At 38.5% G+C, this 22,825-nt stretch overlaps 1 protein-coding gene across 2 annotated transcripts in view; it reads left to right on the forward strand.

Annotated features, from left to right (window-relative positions):
• Positions 1–22,825, forward strand: part of SENP2 (SUMO specific peptidase 2) — a 41,023-nt gene that overhangs the window by 11,777 nt on the left and 6,421 nt on the right. Inside the window, exons 6-15 of one of the 2 annotated variants that reach the window (XM_001498854.7) lie at positions 618–786; positions 10,127–10,230; positions 11,798–11,892; positions 12,454–12,505; positions 13,171–13,234; positions 15,146–15,322; positions 16,699–16,830; positions 18,738–18,941; positions 19,497–19,576; positions 21,654–21,738. In XM_001498854.7, the coding sequence (XP_001498904.4) occupies positions 618–786; positions 10,127–10,230; positions 11,798–11,892; positions 12,454–12,505; positions 13,171–13,234; positions 15,146–15,322; positions 16,699–16,830; positions 18,738–18,941; positions 19,497–19,576; positions 21,654–21,738 (1,162 nt within the window). The remainder of the gene's footprint in view (positions 1–617; positions 787–10,126; positions 10,231–11,797; positions 11,893–12,453; positions 12,506–13,170; positions 13,235–15,145; positions 15,323–16,698; positions 16,831–18,737; positions 18,942–19,496; positions 19,577–21,653; positions 21,739–22,825) is intronic. The other variant, XM_005601859.4, reaches the window with a different exon arrangement.

Below are 22,825 nucleotides of genomic sequence, written 5' to 3' on the forward strand. Positions count from 1 at the left end.
TATGATGTCATTTTGTCCCATTATTGATAATGGCAGGAGAGGCAGGCTCTGTCACCAGCAACAATGACTGGGTGGACACTTCATGGCTTCTATTTGTTTAGCACTTATTAATTTAGCATTTATCAATTTAGCATTCAGCAGATATTTATTGAGTGTCTTTTGGCTTAGATCATGTATTATGATACAGTGGTGAAAAGATGTAATCTCTGTCTTCATGGAATTTAAAGTTTAGTGTGGGATGTGGACATTAAACAATCACACCAGTAATTAATTCCACTGGTGCCAGGTGACTAAAGGAGCAGCACAGTACCAGAGGAGGGTGTGTGTAATAGGGGAGCTAAATCCAGAGTTGAGGTTGGAAGATTGGGCATGAGGAAGAGGGCAGAGGCTTTCATGTGGGAGCCCTGGTGACTGGAAATAGCAGAATTTCATAGCAGAATTCTGGGGTGCCCTCTGCTCTAGAGATAGATCTAACTTTTGTGAATGATAGTTGTCTGATTTGCCAGGAGCAAGCTTAACCTGGGACAGCTTAATCACAGGATGGTCTGGAGCTTAAATTCCAGCAATTTAAGCAGTTTGGTGATAACTTTTTTTTCCCCTGTCTTTCTGTCTCTCAGTTTTACCTTGAACTCAGAAGGCTATAATAGAAGACCCGGTGGCCGACGCCATAGCAAAAGCAATCCAGAGAGTTCCTTAACGTGGAAACCTCAAGAGCAGGTTGTAACAGAGATGATCTCTGAAGAGGGTGGCAAGGGTCTGAGGCGTCCCCATTGTACAGTGGAGGAGGTAAGCCCTTATAGCCTGATCTCTTTTAAAAACTATTTCATGAATTTGCAGGGGAATAAATAATATATGTACTATGGTACAAAATTCCAAAGGTGTGAAAGGGTGTATGGTGACTGTAAATTTCCCAGTTTCCCCTCGGTATCTGGACCCACCACCCTGTTTGGCTCTTAGCAAGTAACCACTGATACTTGATGTATCCCTCTAGAGAGATTCTCTACGTAGGTAATTTCGTCAATTTTCAGATGTAGTTATTTTCACCATAGGAAAGAGAAAGGAACCATGTTAGGAAAAGATCAGATTATAAATTCTTTCTTTTTGGGTGCCTGAATTGTTCTAACTTGTTTCTTTTATAAGCTGTAAAAACTGTGACTGGGTAAGGGAAGTAAGTGGTGTCCATCTACTTTTTCCTTCCCTTTTTAGGGCACTTAGCATTATATCTTCATCAACAGTCTTTTCTTCAGTTCCCTCTTGAAGTCTTCACTTATTCCAGGAGAATTTAGAATTATTCCCGTATCTGGCATTCCTCAGGATTATCACCTGTTGCAATTTGCTAGATGGTTTTCTGAGCCACTTAATTTAGTTCAAAGAAGTATTTGTTTGGGTCCCAGGTGATGTGCTAGTTGTCAGCAATTCAAAATTGAATGAAATATAGTCCCTGTCCTCTAGGAGCTTATATATAAATAGTAGTAATCGACAGAAGTGGGCAGAGAGAGGAATGGACTGCAGCCCAGGAGGGATTTTTTTCTTTTTAATTGCGGTAACATTGGTTTATAACATTGTATAAATTTCAGGTGTATATCGTTATATTTTGATTTCTGTGTAGATTACATCATGTTCACCACTCAAAGACTAATTACAATCCATCACCACCCACATATGCCTAATCACCCCTTTCACCATCCTCCTTTCCCCTTCCCCTCTGGTCCAATCTCTGTTTCTGTGTGTTTGCTTGTTGTTTTTATCTTCTACTTATGAGTGAGATCATGTGGTATTTGACTTTCTCCCTGTGACTTGTTTCACTTAGCATAATAGCCTCAAGTTCCATCCATGTTGTCACAAATGCCCGGATTTCATCGTTTCTTATGGCTGAGTAGTATTCCATTGTGTATACATACCATATCTTCTTTATCCATTTGTCCCTTGATGGGCACCTAGGTTGTTTCCAAGTCTTAGCTGTTGTGAATAATGCTGCAATGAACATAGGGCTGCATGTGTCTTTACGCGTTCGTGTTTTCATGTTCTTTGGATAAATACCCAGCAGTGGAATAGCTGTATCATATGGTAGATATATTCTTAATTTTTTGAGGAATCTCCGTTCGGTTTTCCATTGTGGCTGCACTCTCACCAGCAGTGTACAAGGGTTCCCTTCTCTCCACATCCTCTCCAACACTTATTGTTTCCTGTCTTGTTAATTGTACCCATTCTCATGGTAGTGAGGAGATATCTCATTGTAGTTTTGATTTGCATTTCCCTGATAGTTAATGATGTTGAACATATTTTCATGTGCCTGTTGGCCATTTGTATGTCTTCTTTGGAAAAATATCTGTTCATATCTTTTGCCCATTTTTTAAATTGAGTTGTTAGGGTTTTTATTGTTGAGATGTATGAGTTCTTTGTATATTTTGGATATTAACCTCTTTATCAGATACATGGTCTGCAAATATCTTCTCCCACTTGTTAGGTTGTCTTTTTGTTTTGTTGATGGTTTCCTTTGTGCAAAAGCTTCTTGGTTTGATGTAGTCCTATTTGTTTATTTTTTCTGTTGTTTCCCTTGCCCAGTCAGACATGGTACTTGAAAATATGCTGCTAAGACTGATGTTGAAGAGCGTACTGCCTATGTTTTCTTCTAGAAGTTTAATGGTTCCAGGTCTTACATTCATGTCTTTAATCCATTTTGCATTAATTTTTGTGTGGTGAAAGATAATGGTCTGCTTTCATTCTTTTGCATGTGGCTGTCCAGTTTTCCCACCACCATTTATTGAAAAGACTTCCCTTTCTCCATTATATGTTCTTGGCTTCCTTGTCAAAAATTAGCTGTCCATAGATATGTGGATTTATTTTTGGGCTCTTGATTCTCTTCCATTGATCTGTGTATCTGTTTTTGTGCCAGTACCATGCTGTTTTGCTTGCTATAGCTTTGTGTAGTATATTTCGAAATCAGGGAATGTGATACCTCCAGCTTTGTTCTTTTTTCTCAGGGTTCCTTTGGGTATTTGGGGTCTTTTGTTGTTCCATATAAGTTTTAGAATTCTTTGTTCTATTTCTGTGAAAAATGTAGTTGGAACTTTGATAGGGATTGCATTGAATCTGTGGATTGCTTTAGGAAGTATGGGTATTTTAACTATGTTAATTCTTCCAATCCAAGAGCATGGAATATCTTTCCATTTCTTTGTGTGTTTTTCAATTTCTTTCAAGAATGTCTTATAGTTTTCAGTGTACAGATCTTTTATCTCTTTGGCTAAGTTTATTCCTAGGTATTTTATTCTTTTTGTTGCAATTGTAAATGGGGTTGTATTCTTAATTTCTCTTTCTGCTACTTGGTTGTTGGTGTATAGAAATGCAACTGATTTTTGTTTGTTTTTTGAGGAAGATTAGCCCTAGCTAACTGCTGCCAATCCTCCTCTTTTTGCCGAGGAAGGCTGGCCCTGAGCTAACATCGTGCCCATCTTCCTCTACTTTATATGTGGGATGCCTACCACAGCATGGTGTGCCAAGCGGTGCCATGTTTGCACCCGGGATCTGAACTGGCGAACCCCAGGCTGCCGAAGTGGAACGTGTGCACTTAACTGTTGCGCCACCGGGCCGGCCCCAAAATGCAACTGATTTTTGTATGTTGATTTTGCATCCTGCAACTTGACCATATTCATTCATTCTTTCTAAAAGTTTCTTAGTGGATTCTTTTTTTTTTTTAAGATTTTTTATTTTTCGTTTTTCTCCCCAAAGCCCCCCGGTACATAGTTGTGTATCTTTAGTTGTGGGTCCTTCTAGCTGTGAGACATGGGATGCCGCCTCAGCATGACTTGATCAGTGGTGCCATGTCCATGCCCAGGATTTGAACTGGCGAAACCCTGGGCCACCGAAGGAGAGAGTGCAAACTTAACCACTCGGCCACAGGGCCAGCCCCTCTTAGTGAATTCTTTAGGGTTTTCTATATATAAAATCATGTCATCTGCAAATGGTTACAGTTTCACTTCTTCCTTTCCAATTTGGATCCCTTTTATTTCTATTTCTTGCCTGATTGGTCTGGCTAAGACTTCCAATACTATGTTAAATAAGAGTGGTGACAGTGGGCATCCTTGTCTGGTTCCTGTTCTCAGAGGGATAGCTTTCAGTTTTTCTTCATTGAGAATGATATTAGCTGTGGGTTTGTCATATATGGGCTTTGTTGTGTTGAGATACTTTCCTTCTATACCCATTTTATACAGAGTTTTTATCATAAATGGATGCTGTATCTTGTCCAGTGCTTTCTCTGCATCTATTGAGATGATCATGTGATTTTTATTCTTCATTTTGTTAATGTGGTGTGTCACATTGCTTGATTTGCAGATGTTGAACCATCCTTGCATCCCTGGAATAAATCTCACTTGATCATGTCTGATCTTTTTAATGTATCCTTGTATTTGATTTGCTAGTAATTTCAGTTGAGGATTTTTGCATCAATGTTCATCAGTGATATTGGCCTGTAATTTTTTTTGTTGTTGTTGTTGTCCTTGTCTTGTTTTGGTATCAGGGTAATGTTTGCTCCATAGAATGAGTTAGGAAGCTTCCCCTTCTCTTCAATTTTTTGGAAGAGTTTGAGAAGGGTAGGTATTAAATCTGTGAATGTTTGGTAGACTTTACCAGGGAAGCTGTTTGGTCCTGGACTTTTGTTTTTTGGGAGATTTTTGATTACTGTTTCCATCTCCTTATTTGTGATTGGTCTATTCAAATTCTCTATTTCTTCTTGATTCAGTTTTTGGAAGGTTGTATGATTCTAAGAATTTATCCATTTCTTCTAGATTATCCAATTTGTTGGCAGACAGCTTTTTGTAGTATTCTTTTATAATCTTTTGTATTTCTGAGATGTCTGTTGTAATTTCTCCTCTTTCATTTCTGATTTTATTTATTGTGCCCGCTCTCTTTTTTTCTTGGTGAGTCTAGCTAAAGATGTGTCAATTTTGTTTATCTTTTCAGAGAACCAGATCTTGGTTTCATTGATTTTTTTCTTTTTTTTTTTTTTAGTCTCTATTTCATTTATTTCTGCTCTGATTTTTATTATTTCCTTCCTTCTACTGACTTTGCGCTTTGTTCTTCTTTCTCCATTTCCTTTAGGCGCACTGTTAGATTGTTTATTTGAGATTTTTGTTGTTTGTTGAGGTAGGTCCATATTGTTGTAATCTTCCCTCTTAGAACTGCTTTTTCTGCATCCCATAGTTTTTGGTATGTTGTATTTTCATTTTCATTTTCATTTGTCTCTAGGTGTTTTTTAAATTTCTACTTTGATTTCTTCATTGACCCAGTCGTTGTTCAATAGCATTTTGTTTAATCTCCACATACTTGTGGCTTTTCTGATTTTCATCCTGTAGTTGATTTCTATTTTCATATCTTTGCGGTTAGAAAAGATGCTTGGTATTATTTCAGTCTTCTTAAGTTTATTGAGACTTGTTTTGTGGCCTATTATGTGATCAATCCTAGAGAATGTTCCATGTGCATTTGAAAAGAATATGTATTCTGCAGTTTTGGGATGGAATGTGCTATATATATCTACTAAGTCCATCTGGTCTAATGTGTCATTTAAGGCCAATGTTCCTTATTGATCTTCTGTTTGGATGATCTATCCATTGGTGTAAGTGGAGTGTTAAAGTCCCCTACTATTATTGTGTTACTATTTCTCATTTTATGTCTGTTAATAATTACTTTATGTATTTAGGTGCTCCTATGTTGGGTGCATAGATATTTACGAGTGTTATGTCCTCTTGCTGGGTTGTTCCCTTTGTCATTATGTAGTGCCCTTCTTTGTCTCTCTCTCCCTTTTTTTTTTTTAAGATTGGCACCTGTGCTAACATCTGTTGCCAATCTTCTTTTTTCTTTCTCCCCAAAGCCCCCTGGTACATAGTTGTATATCCTAGTTGTGAGTGCCTCTGGTTGTGCTATGTGGGATGCCATGTCAGCATGGCCTGATGAGTGGTGCCATGTCCGCGCCCAGGATGCAAACCAGTCAAACCCTGGGCCGCCAAAGTGGAGCGGGTAAACTTAACCACTTGGCCACAGGGCCAGCACCCCTTCTTTGTCTCTTGTTACAGTTTTTGTTTAAAACTCTATTTTGTCTGATATAAACTCTATATTTTGTCTGCTACCCTAGCTTGCTTTTCTTTGCCATTTGCAGGCAGTATCTTCTTCTATTCCTTTACTTTGAGTTTATGAGTGTCTTTAGGTCTGAAGTGTGTCTCTTGTATGCAGCATATATGTGGGTCTTGTTTTTTAATCCAATCGGCCACCCTATGCTTTTTGATTGGAACATTTAGTCCATTGACATTTAAAATAGTTATTGATGAATATATACTTATTGCCGTTTTGTTACTTTTTTTCTGTATGTTTTAGTAGTTCTTCTGTCTTTTCTTCTTCTCTTGCTCTCTTCCCTTGTGGTTTGATGGTTTTCTTTAGTATTATGTTTGGGTTCTTTTCTCTTAATTTTTTGTGTATTTATTATATGTTTCTGGTTTGCGATTACCATGAGGTTCACATATAATAATCTACATATATAGCAATCTATATTGAGTTTATGGTCTCTTTAGTTTGAACTCTTTCTAAAAGCTCTATTCTTTTTTCTCCCATCCTCCCACATTTTATGTTTTTGATATCATAGCTAACCTCTTATTTCGTGTATGTGTATCCATTACCCTCTTATCATGGAAATAGGTAATTTTAGTGCTTTTGTCTTTTTTTTTAAAGACTTTATTTATTTATTTTAAGACTTAATTTTTTTCTTTTTTCCCCCAAGTCCCCCTAGTACATAGTTGTATATTCTTAGTTGTGGGTCCTTCTAGTTGTGGCATGTGGGACGCCACCTAAGCATGACCTGACTAGCGGTGCCATGTCTGTGCCCAGGATTTGAACTGGTGAAACCCTGGGCTGCCGAAGCGGAGCACGCAAACTTAACCACTCGGCCATGGGGTTGGCCCCAGTACTTTTGTCTTTTGACGCTGACGTTCATATTCTTTTCATAGGTGGTTTGTCTGCTACCTTTCCTGTATTTTTTCCTTTACCAGTGATTTTATTGCCTTTTTTGTGTGTGATAGTTTTCTTTTTTAAAAAATTATTTATTTTTTTTGTGAGGAAGATTGGCCCTGAGCTACCATCTGTTGCCAGTCTTCCTTTTTTGCTTGATTAAGATTGTCCCTGAGCTAACATCTGTGCCACTCTTCCTCCATTTTGTATGTATGACGCAGCCACAGCTTGGCTTCATGAGCAGTGCATAGGTCTGTGCCTGGGATTCAAACCCGCACACCTTGGTCCACCACAGTGGAGCACATGAACTTAACCTCCACGCCACCAGGCCAGCCCCATGGTTGATAACTTTCTTATTCCTATTTGTGGTCTTTTCTTTCCCATTTAAATAAATTCCTTTAGCATTTCTTGTAAAACTGGTTTCTTGGTGATAAACCCCTTTAATTTTTGCTTGTCTAGGAAACTTTTTATCTCTCCTTCCATTCTGAATGATAACCTTGCCAAATAGAGTATTCTTGGCTATAGGTTTTATCCTTTCAGCACTTTAAACCTATCATGCCACTCCCTTCCAGCCTGTAAGGTTTCTGCTGAGAAATCAGCTGATAGCCTTATGGGGTTTCCTTTTTATGTCACTTGTTGCCTTTCTCTTGCAGCTTTTAGGATTCTTTCTTTATCTTTAATTTTTGACATTTTTATTATAAGGTGTCTTGGTGTGGGCCTCTTTGGGTATATCTTGTTTGGTGCTCTCTGTGCTTCCTGTGCCAGGATGTCTGTTTCCTTCCTTAGGTTAGGAAAATTTTCAGCTATTATTTCTTCAAATAGATTCTCTGTGCCTTTGTCTCTCTCTTCTCCTTCTCAGACACCTATAATATGAATGTTAGTGCACTTGATATTGTCCCAGAGTTCCCTTAGACACTTCTTGTTCTTTTTTAATTTTTTTTCTTTTATCTGTTCAGCTTGTGTGAGTTCCTCTAGTCTTTCATCCAGCTTGTTGATCCATTCTTCTGTAGATTCTACTCTACTATTGAGTCCCTCTAGTGAATTTTTCATTTCCAGTATTGTATTCTTCATTTCTGATTGGTTCTTTTTTATATTTTCCAATTTTTTGTTGAAGTTCTCACTAAGTTCATCCAAGATCAGTGAGCATCCTTATGACTTTTTGTTTGAACTCTTTGTCAGGTAGGTTGCTTATTTCTGTTTCATTTAGTTCTTTTTTTCCTGCTCCTCATGCATTCCTTGCCCCACAGAGGTGGACCCACTTGCCTGCCTGCAGAGGTTCCAGGCACCCAGCCTGTGCAGGCTCACAAGTTGCCCAAGGGCTTGCTGTTGGATGGAGCCAGTCTCTAGGGCAGGCTGCCTGCCCTGGCTGAACTGGATTAAATCAGTGCTTGAGTGGGCAGGGCAGACCCTGGGCTCACAGGCCAGGGGAAGAACTCTAGTGGTGTCTGCCAGCATCTGTGTCAGCATGCCTGTACTACATCACAATAATGGCTGCCACCAATGTCTCAGTCCTTGGAGAGGTCTCACCTCTCACTGAGATGCGCTCAGAGCATATCTTTTCACCAAAGGACTGTGCACCTTTCTTTCTCGTGATTTCAGGTTGCTTTCTGAAACAGGTGAATTTGTGTGTGGGCCCTTTAAAAGCTGCCTTTTTTCCGTTCCTGTCCGATAGTTTTTCTAGAGATGTTCCCTGTTGTAGTTAGTAGCTAGCAAAGCCAGATATTATGATACTTGTCTCAGTTGTGCTGAATCTGAAGGCTGCTTGTAGTAGTAACACTTCCCCGCTCAGGTCCCCGACTCCCCCAGGGAAGGCTGTGTACCTTAGGATTTCTCCTGGCCGGCTGTGAAGCTCTGCAGCTTGCAAAGGTGGCTTTTTTCTCTCCAGAAGGGGATTTCTGCCTCTTTCGCCTCACTCAGGACTGTCCCTTGTTGTGGGGGTTCTTTTTATCCAGTTTTCAGTTCTCTCTCAGGGGTAATTATTCCAAGAATAGTTGTAACTTGGTTGTGTTTGTGGGAGGAGGTGAGTCCATCTCCGGGTCCGCCTACACTGCCATCTTGACCCCAGGAGGGATTTTAAGGAGAGGTATGAAAGTATGCTTCAATACCTCTTAGAATTCAGAAATGGGACTGAGCAAATATGTAGGGGGTATACACAGGATATATTCTATAAATATTAGAAGGTAATATTAGCAAGGACATAGATATTCATTGGTTAATGTGATATAAAGTTATAGGGAAGAGCCTGAATCCCTGATTTCAGTCTTACATAAATACGTGCCACTGACCAGGATACCCCATGTGTTTAGGGGGAAGATGATGACTTCAGTTTTGGACACTGTTTAAAGTGCCTGTGAAACACACAAGAAGACCTGTCCCATAGAACTATGGATATAGGTGCTGAGAGTTTTGAGAAGAAGGCAGGGTTAGAGACACATTTCTGAATTTTCTGCATGTTGATGTTATTTAAATCCAGGGAGCTGAAGGGATTATTCAGGGAGGAGATGTAGTGGAGAAGAGTTAATGGGCAGAACCGTAGGCATTTAAGGGCAGGCAAAAGAAGAAATAATCTGCAGTGGAGACTGAGAAGATAAGAAGAAATCAAGAGAATATATTCTTGTCCAGGTAGGCAAGGCAAAGTCAATGGGGTGAGATGCTGAAGAAAGAGGTCAAATAACATAAGAGGTGAAAAAGCCTCTATTGGCTCTGGCCATAGAAGGTCATTGGTGACTTTGGTGAGACCAGTTCTGTTTTGGAAGCTAATGTTATGAATATGCAAGTGGATTATTTCTGCTGAGTTTTTTTGCGGTTCACTCAGTTCTGTTCTCAAAAAGTTAGATGCCATCAAGGACTAGCAGATAACATAAATGAATGAGGTGGACTAGAGTGAATGGCCCGTCTAAAGGGACTAGCCCTACAAAGCTCTAGATTGTTGATTCAGTTTTTCAAAAGAGACCAGATTTTTGGATTTTTCTTCTCAATTTATAAAGTTGGTAATTAATTCAAAGATTTTAAAAAACACTGTGCTGGGAAATACAGCCCATATATGGGCTGCATTTGACCTCTTAGTCTTTGTTTATGATTTAATTACAGATTTATGTGCTAGTAGTTATCTAATATGCCTTCTTTTATTTAGGGTGTTCAAAAAGAGGAAAGAGAGAAGTACCGGAGGTTATTGGAGCGACTTAAAGAAGGTGGTCATGGAAACACTGTTCCTCCTGTAACTTCAGCTCATCATAGGTAAAGATGAGCTAATAAGATAAATGCTTTGCCAGACATCTTTTTCCTCATTTTGGCGAGGGGAATGGTGGGAAGGACTTTCTTGCAAAAACAGGTTAATGTTGAGAGAACTAGCCCTGTGACTTATCTGAACATTGTATCTAGTAATAGATTATATATATAACAAAAATAGAATTTTCTGTTAGCTTTAGAATCCATTGTCCAATTGAACTCTTACTTGAAACTCTGATATAGAAAATTGGAATCACTGGTTGAATTTGGGTTCCCAGGGGAAGAGAGTTTTTTCAACCTCCCCAACACAGACGTTTCCTACAATCTGTGTGTCTGTCTCTGCCAGCCGCTTGTTCCCCCTCTTTTCCTCTGCTGCCCACCTCTTCCTCTCTCCCTTCCTCCCTCTCTCTCTCCACCTGCACCCTCTCTGCCCACCCACCAATGCACATAGTCTCTGAGGCATCTTAGTGCGTGCATTTTAGCACCATTGGAAACTGTCCACTTTAGAGACAAGATTGAAGTCATCCCAGGTCATAAGAAGTTTTCCTTATAAGACTGCTTGTTAATTAAATACTCTAATGATTTCAGCAATTAGATGAGAGTGGCAGAGCGAGCTGATGTCTGGCCTTATATTCGGATAAAAAATATGTGAGCTCAGGATTGAGGTACACTTGATAATTCTAAGAAGTGGTGTGAGAATACACAGAGGGCACCCAGAATTTATGTCACAGCAAGTTGATGGTAAAAAAGTCACAAGACCATCTAGCTTGTTGAATGTGGAAATAACCGAGGATTATTTGTCTGGGAATTTTAACTTTGGTTGTAAACTTTTTTTTTTTAATTCTCTTGGTTTGTTGGTCAGAATGTTAATGTGTTCTCCATTTTGACTAGGTACTGATGGAAGCAGCAGTATAGTTTCGTCACGTCAGTAAAATCTGCAAACCACTTTGCTTTTTTTGGGGGTGAGGAAGATTAGCTCTGAGCTAACATCTGTTGCCAATCTTCAATCTTCCTCTTTTTTTTTTTTTCTTTTTGCTTGAGGAAGATTAGCTGTGAGTTAACATCATGCCAGTCTTCCTCCATTTTATGTGTGGTTCACCACCACAGCATGGCTGACGAGTGGTGTATGTCCGTGCCCGGGATCTGAACCTGTGAACCCAGGCCACCAAAGTGGAGCTCACCAAACTCAACCACTATGCCACGGGGCCGGCCCCACAAACCTGCTTTTAATGTGTTGTTTTAGGAACTATTTCAGTATGTCATTTAAAATTTCTCATTTTTTAACCTGAGTTTTGTCACACTGAGGTTTTTCAGTCAAGGTGGTGCTGGGGATTAAAAACATCCAGGTTTACGAATAGAGAGACTGGCAGTTGGGTGACCTGGCTGAAAGAGTAGAATCTGGATTAGATTCCTTTTATCCCAATCCCAGGTGGTGATATGTTGCATCCTCTCTCCTGTAATTTGATGTTTCAGGCAATCAATAACACCTGCTTGGAGAAGCTTGCCAGGCAGAGATAGTGAATACTTATGGTGGGTTTTCCTTTTATATCTGATTTTCACTTTTTGTGTTTCTAAGTTCTCAAAGAAGTCACACGGACACATTAAAGACCAAAGGCTGGGGGGAAGAGCAAAGTCACGGAGTCAAAACAGCTCAGTTTGTTCCAAAACCATGTGAGTTCCTAGATTCAGCCCTATCTTAATATATTGAACTCAGATCATGTGCATGTGAAATTGAAAAATGACATACTAGTGAAAGATGGAGTACCAAACTGTAAAACATCAGACCCCTGGGCACTGTCTGGGATTTATCTAGTACCGGTAGTTTAGTGAAAAAGCTGTTTCAAGATGAAGCTGACTGATAAGTGACCTCTTGATCATTATTCCAACCTTCAATACAGTAGCACATATTTTGTGCACCCTAAATTAATTTCTTTATATCCCTCATACTAACTTCCTTGTATTTCTCTGCTTGTTGTTCACTAAGTGGCACTAAATGATAGCTTACCAAATGAGCAGATATCAGTCATTTTACACTAAAGATTATATTTAAAGAAGAAAGAAATTTATGCATTTTTAAGCAACTTATTTTGTGAGAAGGCTAGTGTCTTTGGAATTCATTTTAGCATTTCAATGTAAGTGAATGTCCTGATACTTTAGAAACTGTGTAAGTTAAAATTCTAGCTATGTGATTGATTAATAAAGGAAACAATTTTTTCTTTGCCGTCCTCACAGATAGAGTTGTTGAAACAAGGGGACCTCTGTGTTCTGTGAGAAGTGAAAAGAGGTACATGGTTCAGCTCATTCTGACATATTAATTTCTTACTTTATAAGCTATATTTATGAGTAACTATGTCTGAGGAATTGTGAACTCTCCTCAGTGCTGGTAGCTGACCAGCATGTTGGGTACACAAGGAGCTCTTGTGTCAGATGCTCACCCTAGCTTGGGAGGGTGCCCTTCTCTGTCCTGGGCATTGGGGGTGGGAGATGCAGGTGCCACGTAGATAAGTGTGGGTCTGGTGGGCATCTCTAGTGATCGGCATCTCTAGTATATGAATGGTGAAGGTACTTCTAAGTGCCTTAGGATTTTGGATGATAGTTCATTTATAGCAGAGTTTGGTAAACTTTGGGCCAAATCTGGTCCACCTGCCTGTTTTTGTAAGAAAGGTTTTGTTGGAACACAGTTTGTTCATTCATTTATATACTGTTTATGGCTGCTTTTAAACTACAATGGAAGTTGAGAAGATGTGACAAAACCCATAAGACCTGCAAAACCTAAAATATTTACTATCTGATCTTGTTCAGAAAAATTTTGCTGACCCTTGGTTTAGAGGACTGTATAAACTCAAGGCAACTTTTGTTTGCAAATTATTAAATCTTACTTCTAAAATTAGTCCGACATGTCCCTGGTTAAAATCATCTAGTCTGTAATCTCTCAATTTTTTTCCTTAGATGTTCAAAGGGGAAAATTTCTGATATAGAGAAGACAGTTGGAATCAGACTCGAAAATGAAGGTGTAAGTAGAAACCCTAGTTAAGTTTTATATCTTTTTACTCTTCCACCTGACTTACATTAAAATTTTGGCGCCCATGAAAAATAAGAAAGATGGTATATGTTACTTTGATTTCTAATTCTGTTGTTTTCTTTGAAAAAGCAGCAGGCATTGAAGATAGACAACTTTGGCTTTCTTCTGAGTTGCTGGATTTTTATCTCTGTGTGGTAGCCACCTTTGTAAGAGGGACCAACTTGCCTCCATCCCAACCCTTATGTGTGTTGCCTGGCTTTTCTTGGAGAATTTTTTTTTTTTGAGGAAGATTAGCCCTGAGCTGACATCTGCTGCCAATCCTCCTCTTTTTGCTGAGGAAGACTGGCCCTGAGCTAACATCCATGCTCATCTTCCTCCACTTTATATGTGGGACACCTACCACGGCATGGCTTTTGCCAAGCGGTGCCATGTCTGCACCTGGGATCCGAACTGGCGAACCCCGGGCTGCCGAAGCAGAACGTGTGCACTTAACCGCTACGCCACCGGGCTGGCCCCGGAGAATTTTTTAAAACTAGATGCCTCTAGGAAAGATATAAGTTCAGGACCTTCTTTTCAGAGTCAAGATTTTGGGTTTACTTGAAAATATTACGAATCTTATGCTTAATTGGATTTTATGTTTTCTGTGTAAGTATTGGAATAAGAAGTGTTCCAGTGATCTCCATAGCAATACCAACATTTTAAATAATAGTGGCAAACACTCCGTATTCCAAAGAAATGTATTCCTAAATTAAAGACAAACTTGCAGTTTCAGATTATTTCACATGTTAGATACATGGAAATACCAAAAAGAGAACTGCTTTGTGTTGGGTATCACTTTGATCAAGTTTCTCTTCTCCCATTAGATCTCTTCATAAGAATTAGTTTTGAGGCTAACTCACAGTCTTAAGTCATAAATCTTTGAACATTCCTTTCTCTAATGTTCCCCGTTTCCAGTGATTCAGAGCGAGCCTTTTGTGTTTAATTATCTATCACCTGTGGAACAAAAACTGAAAGAAGAGGGGAACCTAAGCCTGAGAGAGGGTGGGAGGTGGAGGAGGGAGGCGTGTTTGTTACCTGGCTGATGGCTACATCCTGCTTCTGTCCTTGGTGAACCTGAAGGCTTTGCTGTCTGGGACTGTGGGGAAGGGCCAGCAGCTGCTGGTTTTCTAGGACCGGTATACCTGGCAGTTAGCTAGAGTCAGGAGTACTGGCTAGGTGTGTTGAGAGTGTGGTTCTAGTCCAAAGGTCTATTTCTAAATAAATTTCCTAATTTTAAAATAGTTTGCCTAGCAGATGACTTAAGTTCAGTACTCAGGGTTACATAGGGTCATGATAAGGAAAGGATCTTACTAGAGTTTCTGGGATGCTGGCAGAATTCTGTTTGTTTTGACCTGAATGGTGGTTACATAGTTGTTAATTTTACAAAAATCAATTAAATGGTACATTAATGTTTTGTGCATTTTTCTATAATACATAATTACTTTTTAAAAATGATGAGATAGAACAAATTTACTTAGTATAAGGATAGCAGTGGTTTATTTTGAGTGGTAGGATTATGGATTGTATTTTTTACTTTTTTAAAACTTTTCAAAATGTCTTTTAACTATATTATTTTTAATTGGGAAAAAAGAACTGAAAATACTTTTCTTGCTGTCTCCAGGGAAAAGGATGAATGTTCTGTTTCATGGTTTGTAGTTGAGGTGTCCTGAGCCCTAGGTTTTGAACCTTTTTGATCCCTCTTGCAGGGATAGGCAGGTATGCTAAATCTACCTCACTCATTTGGGGATTTGCTAATTCTCTTTTCTTTTAAGATAATGGCGCTGTTGTGTATTTCCTGTGTTATGTATGTTTATATGTGCAAGTATGAAACATGTCAATAGAACATAAAACTTTTTTGATCAGAGGAGAGGACACCAGCTGGAACCTGACCTGTCTGAAGAAGTGTCAGCCCGGCTCCGCCTAGGCAGTGGAAGCAATGGCTTACTCAGGAGGAAGATGTCAATACTTGAGACTAAAGAGAAAAATTGCTCAGGCAGAGACAGGGATAAGAGGACGGATGATCTTCTTGAACTTACAGAGGTATTGTTTCCTGTGTTGATCAGAATAAAAGGCATGTTTTAAATAACCTCAGTTATTCAAGACTTGAGTGCATGTTTTGTTGTGAGCAGTTTCTCCAGGTAGGGCTGAATATATGAAAGAAATCAGGCCAAGGGCTGTTCACTCACTGGCTATGTTAATCATTAGTGATCTCTGAAGGTGGCCTAAGGGATCAGATTAATGCTCAGCAAATGTGGGTAGACATAAGTGCCATGAATCTTGGAATATAATGAGTTTTTTGTAGATTCTTTTTCTAACTTTAAAATATTTTGGGTTACATAGTATGGGTTTTGCATCAGGAATGAGTTCATTGCAGTTTTTTTTAAAGTGATTATGGTTTACTAAAATGTCCCTTTTGTTGATTATTGCATCTGAAAATAGTAAAAACTTATAGAAAACAATAAAATGAAGATTGTTAAGAATTCTTATTTTAAATGTGAGCCCACATCTTGTCTCTTTCTCCATTGTTGTCTTAGTAGGTGGTAGTCAGCCCTACTCAGTGAATCTCTCTTGAGCACTTACTATATATTGGGCATGCAGATAGCGAGATCCATAAAACTGCAAAATTGTGTGCCGTTGGGGGAAAGCATTATTTAAAATATTTGGAGGAAAATAATTTCTATTGGGTTTATAGATTCTGTCTTGTAGCTTAAACATGCATTTATCTGCATAATTCTTTAGAATAACGAAGCCATCTATTCAGTAAGGACTCAGTTGCCAGACTGCTGCCTAGTCTTCCAGTTTCTGCCTGTTTGCTTATTCTCTTCACGTCAAAAATTGATAGTGTGATCTCTTAGGTGTTCTAATTTTATTACTTTGATGTTTTTAAAGAAAAGTTTAGGAGGTAAATAAGCAAAGTATGAAAATACTTTTATAGGATTGTGAAAGGAGCAAAGGCTAGGGAGTTAGATACTCCGGGGTTCAAATCTTGGCTCTGCCTTTTAATAATTATATGGTTTGGGGCATGTAACTTAAATTCCTGAGCTCTACCTCTTCTATAAAATGGTGATAATACTTTCCCCCCCATGCAGATGTGCTCTGAGCATCTGGGACTGTGTTTGGCACATAGCGCTAAATAAGTGGTAGTGGGATAATTGAGACTCTACTTTAAATGTAAATATTGCCAATTATTGTTTCCAGAGCTAATTATTGAACTCACATTTTTTATAACCATTGATAAGACTGCTTTGTAGTCCTAAGTTTAAATCTTTTCATACCTCGATTTAGTAGGTCTTTGATAGTAGATTTTTCTCAAGGGTCGGGTATCACAGCGATGAAAAGCATTTTTCAGTCTCAGACTTTCAGTATCTGATGGTGGTTCTGTATTTAAGTAGCAACCTCTGGGTTTTTTAATTCAGGACATGGAAAAGGAAATCAGTAATGCCCTAGGCCATGGCCCTCAGGATGAGATTCTAAGTAGCGCTTTCAAACTCCGAATCACTCGAGGAGATATCCAGACCTTGAAGAACTATCACTGGCTCAATGACGAAGTAAGCCGTCTTCTGTGCCCCTTTGACTGTCGTTATGCTTAACCGTCTACCATCCGTAATCAGAGTGATTTCTACCCAGTTATACAGGCTTGGTAAAGCAGCTTTTAGTTTTGTCTAAATCGAAAACATCTTAAACCTTTAAAAGAACGTTAATTCTGATTGTTTGCTGCCCTTAATTAGGAATGTTACTCTCTTCTGCATCCTTTCTTCGTTTCATCCTCCACTTCGTTTACTAGTCTTCAGTGAGATTTTTTTTTTTTAAAGATTTTATTTTTTTCCTTTTTCTCCCCAAAGCCCCCTGGTACATAGTTGTATATTCTTCATTGTGGGTCCTTCTAGTTGTGGCATGTGGGACACCGCCTCAGCATGGTTTGATGAGCAGTGCCATGTCCACACCCAGGATTCGAACTGAGGAAACCCTGGGCCGCTTGCAGCGGAGCGCGCGAACTTAACCACTTAACAGCCACAGGGCCAGCCCCTTCAGTGAGATTTTTATAAACCCTGGGTGCAACTGATGAATGGAAGGAAGCAGCAAGTGATACTTTATTTTAGATGAATTCTTAGAGGGGCCATTTCATTTTTTCAGTAATGAAGGGCTATGTTGATTACCACATGTACACTATATGTCTTTTTCTTTATTTCATTTGAGTGATAACTGCAAGAATTTGCCCCATTGTCACCTTGTATCCTTACATATTTAGCTAAAGCTAGCTCTTGGTTCTTGCCAATTTTCCAGTTGGTCCTTTACCCAATTCCTCAGTTGCTGATTTTCTCCCTTGTCTGCCTTCCTCCTCCCTGGCTAGTGACACATAAACACATTCTTGTAAAACAAATGTTTTGTTTCATATTATAAATGTCATATCTTTATTATAGAAAATTTAGAAAATACAGGAGAAGTGAACAATATTATTGTTCAAAAGTGCCAACCCTCAAAAATAAATGAAATATTAATGTTTTGGTATATTTCCTTCCAGTTAATATTTTTAAATTGAAGTATAATTTATATATAGTAAAATTCACTTCCAGTTAGTATGTCTACATATATATTTTTTTAATCTGTTTATTTCTTTTGGTGTAATTCAGATACAGAGACTGATTTTTTTATTTTATTTATTTTTTTGGTGAGGAAGATTGGCCTTGAGCTAACATCTGTTGCCAATCTTCCTCTTTTTGTTTGAGGAAGAGTGGCCCTGAGCTAACATCTGTGCCAGTCTTCCTCTATTTTGTATGTGGGATGCCACCACAGGATGGCTTGGTGAGTGGTGTGTAGGTCCATGCCTAGGATCTGAACTTGTGAACCCCGGGCCACTGAAGTGGAGCGCACAAACTTAACCACTGCACCCCTGGGTGGGCCCCTGATTTTTTTGTTTTTTGTTTTTTTTGGTGAGGAGGACTGGCCCTGAGCTAAGATCTGTTATCAGTCTTCCTCTTTTTGTTTGAGGAAGAGTGGCCCTGAGCTAACATCTATGCCAGTCTTCTTCTATTTTGTATGTGGGATGCCCCCACAGCATGGCTTGATGAACAGTGTGTAGGTCTGCCCCCAGGATCCAAACCCAGGAACCTGGGCTGCTGAAGCAGAGTGTGCAAACTTAACCACTATGCCCCTGGGCTGGCCCCTTTCTGCATATTTTTTGTGTGATACAGTTACATACACCTTTTCATTATTGCAGACTTTCTATTTGAGTTCTTTCTCTTGGCTCTCTTTTTCATATGCCTCAAAAGTACAACTTCATTCTTTCTTAATCCCTCCCATTTTACAGTGATCATTTTTTATTTTCCATTTTCTGCCATAGACAGTCCTTTTTTCCCCTTCCTTAGTACCTTCCCTTCTCTAATTCAGGTAGGTAGAAATTTAATTTTGATAATGTACTTGCCATGTTCTGATGTTTACTCTCTTGGTATTACAGGTCATTAATTTTTACATGAATCTTCTGGTGGAAAGAAATAAAAAACAAGGGTATCCAGCACTTCATGCATTCAGTACTTTCTTCTATCCCAAATTAAAGTCTGGGGGTTACCAAGCAGTGAAAAGATGGACCAAAGGGGTCAATCTCTTTGAACAGGAACTTATTCTGGTGCCTATTCATCGGAAGGTACATTGGAGCCTGGTGGTAAGTTGAGAGGGTTAATTGTGGGAGTTTAGATAATGACCATTTTCTTAAACAATGAAGGCTACACTTTCTGTCCAGTGAAAGTCTCGTAGTATATGTTAAAGGCGTACTCTGCAGAGTCCCTTCTGAGTTCTTGAGTTACACAACTTAGGAAGCTAGAGGACAGTCCCTGTAACTGAGGAGCTTTCATTTTTAACAGGAAAGGGTTTTAGTACACATGGGTTATTTATTTTATTAGTTTTGTTTACAAGATGGTACAGGTTTATTGTATAAAAGTAAAAGTATAAAGAAAAAAAGCAAAGAAAAATCTCATCACTCTGAGAGAACCACTTATGTTTTGGGGACTAAGTTCCTAGGCTTTTCTCTAGGAATAGAAGTATATAATTTTATAGAAATGAAGCTCATAGCATCTGTGATGCTTTATAAAAAATGTATCTTAGAAATCCATTCATGTTGGTACATGTATTGAGTTTTTTTAAAGATGCTTTTCTTCTTAGAAATAAAATTCTCACTCCTGTTATGGTTGTTTCTGGATGTTTCATTTTTCTATTATAGGTGATAGACCTAAGAAAAAAGTGTCTTAAATATCTGGATTCTATGGGACAAAAGGGCCACAGGATCTGTGAGCTTCTCCTGTAAGTAAGGGCTGGAAAGCTTTGCTGTTACATTGCTATGGCCTTGTTAGGCGCTCCTTCATCTGTCTGAACCCCAGAGGGTGTGCTGGGCAGTGGTCTGATGCACAGTCAAGGCTCTCTTCCCATCCTTCAGGACTTGACTGGAATCCATCTTTTATGTATAAATAACCTAGTATCTGATCTTAACTGAGAAGTCTGGTTTAGTAGCATCATTGAAAACAAGTTTGTCATTTGTTAATAATGAAAATATATCTGACTAGAATCCTGGGATTTGAATTAGAATTCTTTTAGATTCTGAACATTATTCTGAATGTTCTGAAGAACTGTTCGCTGGGGAGTAGTATTCCTCTAAATTCTTAAGCTCACTCATGTGTCTGTGCTTTCTGTTATAGTTGGGTTCATCTCATAGAACCCAGAGGTAATTTTTAAATGAAATCATGGTTTATAGGCAACTATTTCAAACAGTAATTGCTGGAAACTTTCCCTTAAAGCATAGCCACTTACTGGCTATGTAAAGTGGTGGCATGAATTTCACAGTGAGGAAGCAAATCAGTGAGACAAGTCTATTTTGAACCTCTTCTGCTGGCCGGAAGCAAATGTAGGTTCCTGTTTTGAATTTTAGTAAGGATACTTGGATAATTTTATTAAGGATACTTTAGTAAGGAACTTGTTAAATGAATGATATGAAGGAAAGTTAATAATTCAATTCTCTCTTTTTCAATTATTGATTTACTGTAAAAGATCTTTTTATTTATGGATGTTTATCTCGAGTAAAAAGTATAGAGGGGAAATGTTTTTAAATCATAAGATACACCAAATTGTTATAAAGCAGTTATTTCCCTCTAGTCTTTTCTGTTTAAGAGGTGTATAAAATGTGCACACATACATCCATGTGCACATACACATACATATGTATTATCACATTCATATACATGTTCTCGTTGGAATCATACAGCAAAATTTTGTATGCTGCTTATAATAGGATACAAAAAACCCATACTTTTATTACATCCATACTTTTTTCCTTTTTTTAAGTATGAAAAGTTCAACTCCTGGCGGTATCTGAGGCCCACTTCCTTTCCTGATGCCCCTAGTCCAGCTTTTCTCACCTTTGTTTTCATTATCCTCCCAGCCCTGAAAAATTGAATTTCTCCATGCCAAGAGAAAATAAGACTAAGGAGTAAGACTTTTTACTTGTTGGGAATTTTGACGATTTTGCCTTCCAAGAGCCAGATTTCACCCGCTTGGGGGAGATATTGCTGCCCCATTGAGCACGCATGCCCTCGAGTAACCCTTGTTTACCTCATATGCAGGTTAGGGTAAGAACTGAGATGCCTGGGTTAAATTTGATGAACCTCTGGAGATTTGGATAAAATTAATCACTCTTGATATTTACGTATGTATCTCCTAAGAATAAGGAAGTTCTCTTACATAACCACAATGCTGTTATCACACTTAACGGAAATTAGCAATCAGTAATGTGGAATCGATGGTTCATACTCTGATTTCTTCAGTTATCTTTTAGAGCTTTTCCCTTAATCCAGGAAGCCACTCGGGGCTCATGCATGTACTTAATGTCTGTCTAGTCTCTTTAATTTAGAACAATCTTCCTGCCTTTTTCTTTGTTTTTCATAGCAATAGCTTTTTTTAGTCCAGGCCAGTTATCTTATTTTATATCTATTTTTAAGTGAGAAAAAGCAAGTTGCAAAATGACGTACTTTTTTTTAAAAGAATAAAATGTATGTTTTTAAATTGTGTATATAGGAGTGGAGTAGAGAACTAGAAGAATACACAGCAAATTATTAATAGTAATTACTTCTAGAGTGGTTATTATGGGTTCTTTTGCATTTTACATCTTATATGTTTTAATTTTTTAAAATAAGCATGTACAATTTTTGTAAGCAGAAAAAAAACCCAAAACTAAATGTAAAAAACAAAAGCAATCACATTTTTAAAAAGCTTATGGAGATGGATTTGAGAATGGCATATCTGTTAAACATCACAAAGTCCTTTGTAATGATAATGGTAAGTCCCCACCGGAATTCATCAATATATTCCTTCTTTGTTGTTTTTTCAGTCAGTATTTACAGGATGAAAGTAAGACCAAAAGAAATATTGATCTGAATCTTTTAGAGTGGACCCACTACAGCATGAAGCCACATGTAAGTGACGATCATCTATATTTCACATACTTTGTTGCATTTACTGACAGTGACATATTGTTTAGATTTGGCTTCCTTCCTCTCCTCACTCACTCACCCTTAGGCATGCATTCTCCGGAAGTGCACATCCAAAGAATGATCTACTTCTAAGTCTTTCGAAGTTCATTTAACCAAGATGTTTGCTTCTTAGCCTTTATCTTCTTGCTTAAATTGTCAATGTTAACTATATGTTAGCATGTCTCAAAAAATTGAAAGCAAAAACAGTAAATTCAAGTCAGCTACTTTTCTTGGTTGGCATTAACGAAAGTTTAAAGTTCTTGTTCAAAACTTTTCTAGGAATTTTGTGCTTTTAGATCTTAAGGGTCCTCTGCCATGGGTCCTCAGGAGGCAAGTATGCTCTTTGTGAATGTGTTTGGATCTTGCCAGATTTGAATTTCTTTCCGGGTGCAGATTTGAATTTCATTCAGGATTTAAAAATGCATAAATCTTTGAGTCCTCATGGTTTCTTTTTAAAGTAAGCTACATGAATTCAATTTTAGCCCTAACCTGTGTATAATGGCTCAACTATCTTTGTCCAAAAGCATTTTCATTTCTAAGTTGAGTAATTAGAATGGTAAGCTTTGAAATTGCCTGAGGAGAGCACAGGTATAGGAAGAGTCTGTTAGGATGAATCCTTTGTTCTGGTATGGGAAGTATAGTACAGAAAGCAAATTCTTGGGGGCCAGCCTTGAGGCCTAGTGGTTAAGTTCAGTGCATTCCACTTTGGTGACCTGGGCTCAGTTCCCAGGTGCAGACCTGCATCACTCATCGACGGCCATGCTGTGACAGCGACCCACATACGAAATATTGGAGGATTGGCACAAATGTTAGCCCAGGGTGAGCCTTCCTCAGAAAAAAAAAAGAAAATGAATTCTCTTCATTTGTTTATTGGAGTCTACAGTTCTCTCCACTCTGTGGCGTGGGCTTGGGAGAAAATATATACTGGGCTCAAGAGAAAAGCACAAGGTACCCACCATATGTATGGGTGGTGTGCATGTTCAAACAGTTTTTTCTTTTTACAATAATTATCTGTATTTCTTTGAATAAA

The sequence above is a fragment of the Equus caballus genome, chromosome 19 (genome assembly GCF_041296265.1).
Source record: "Equus caballus isolate H_3958 breed thoroughbred chromosome 19, TB-T2T, whole genome shotgun sequence".
NCBI classification, from domain to species: Eukaryota; Metazoa; Chordata; class Mammalia; order Perissodactyla; family Equidae; genus Equus; species Equus caballus.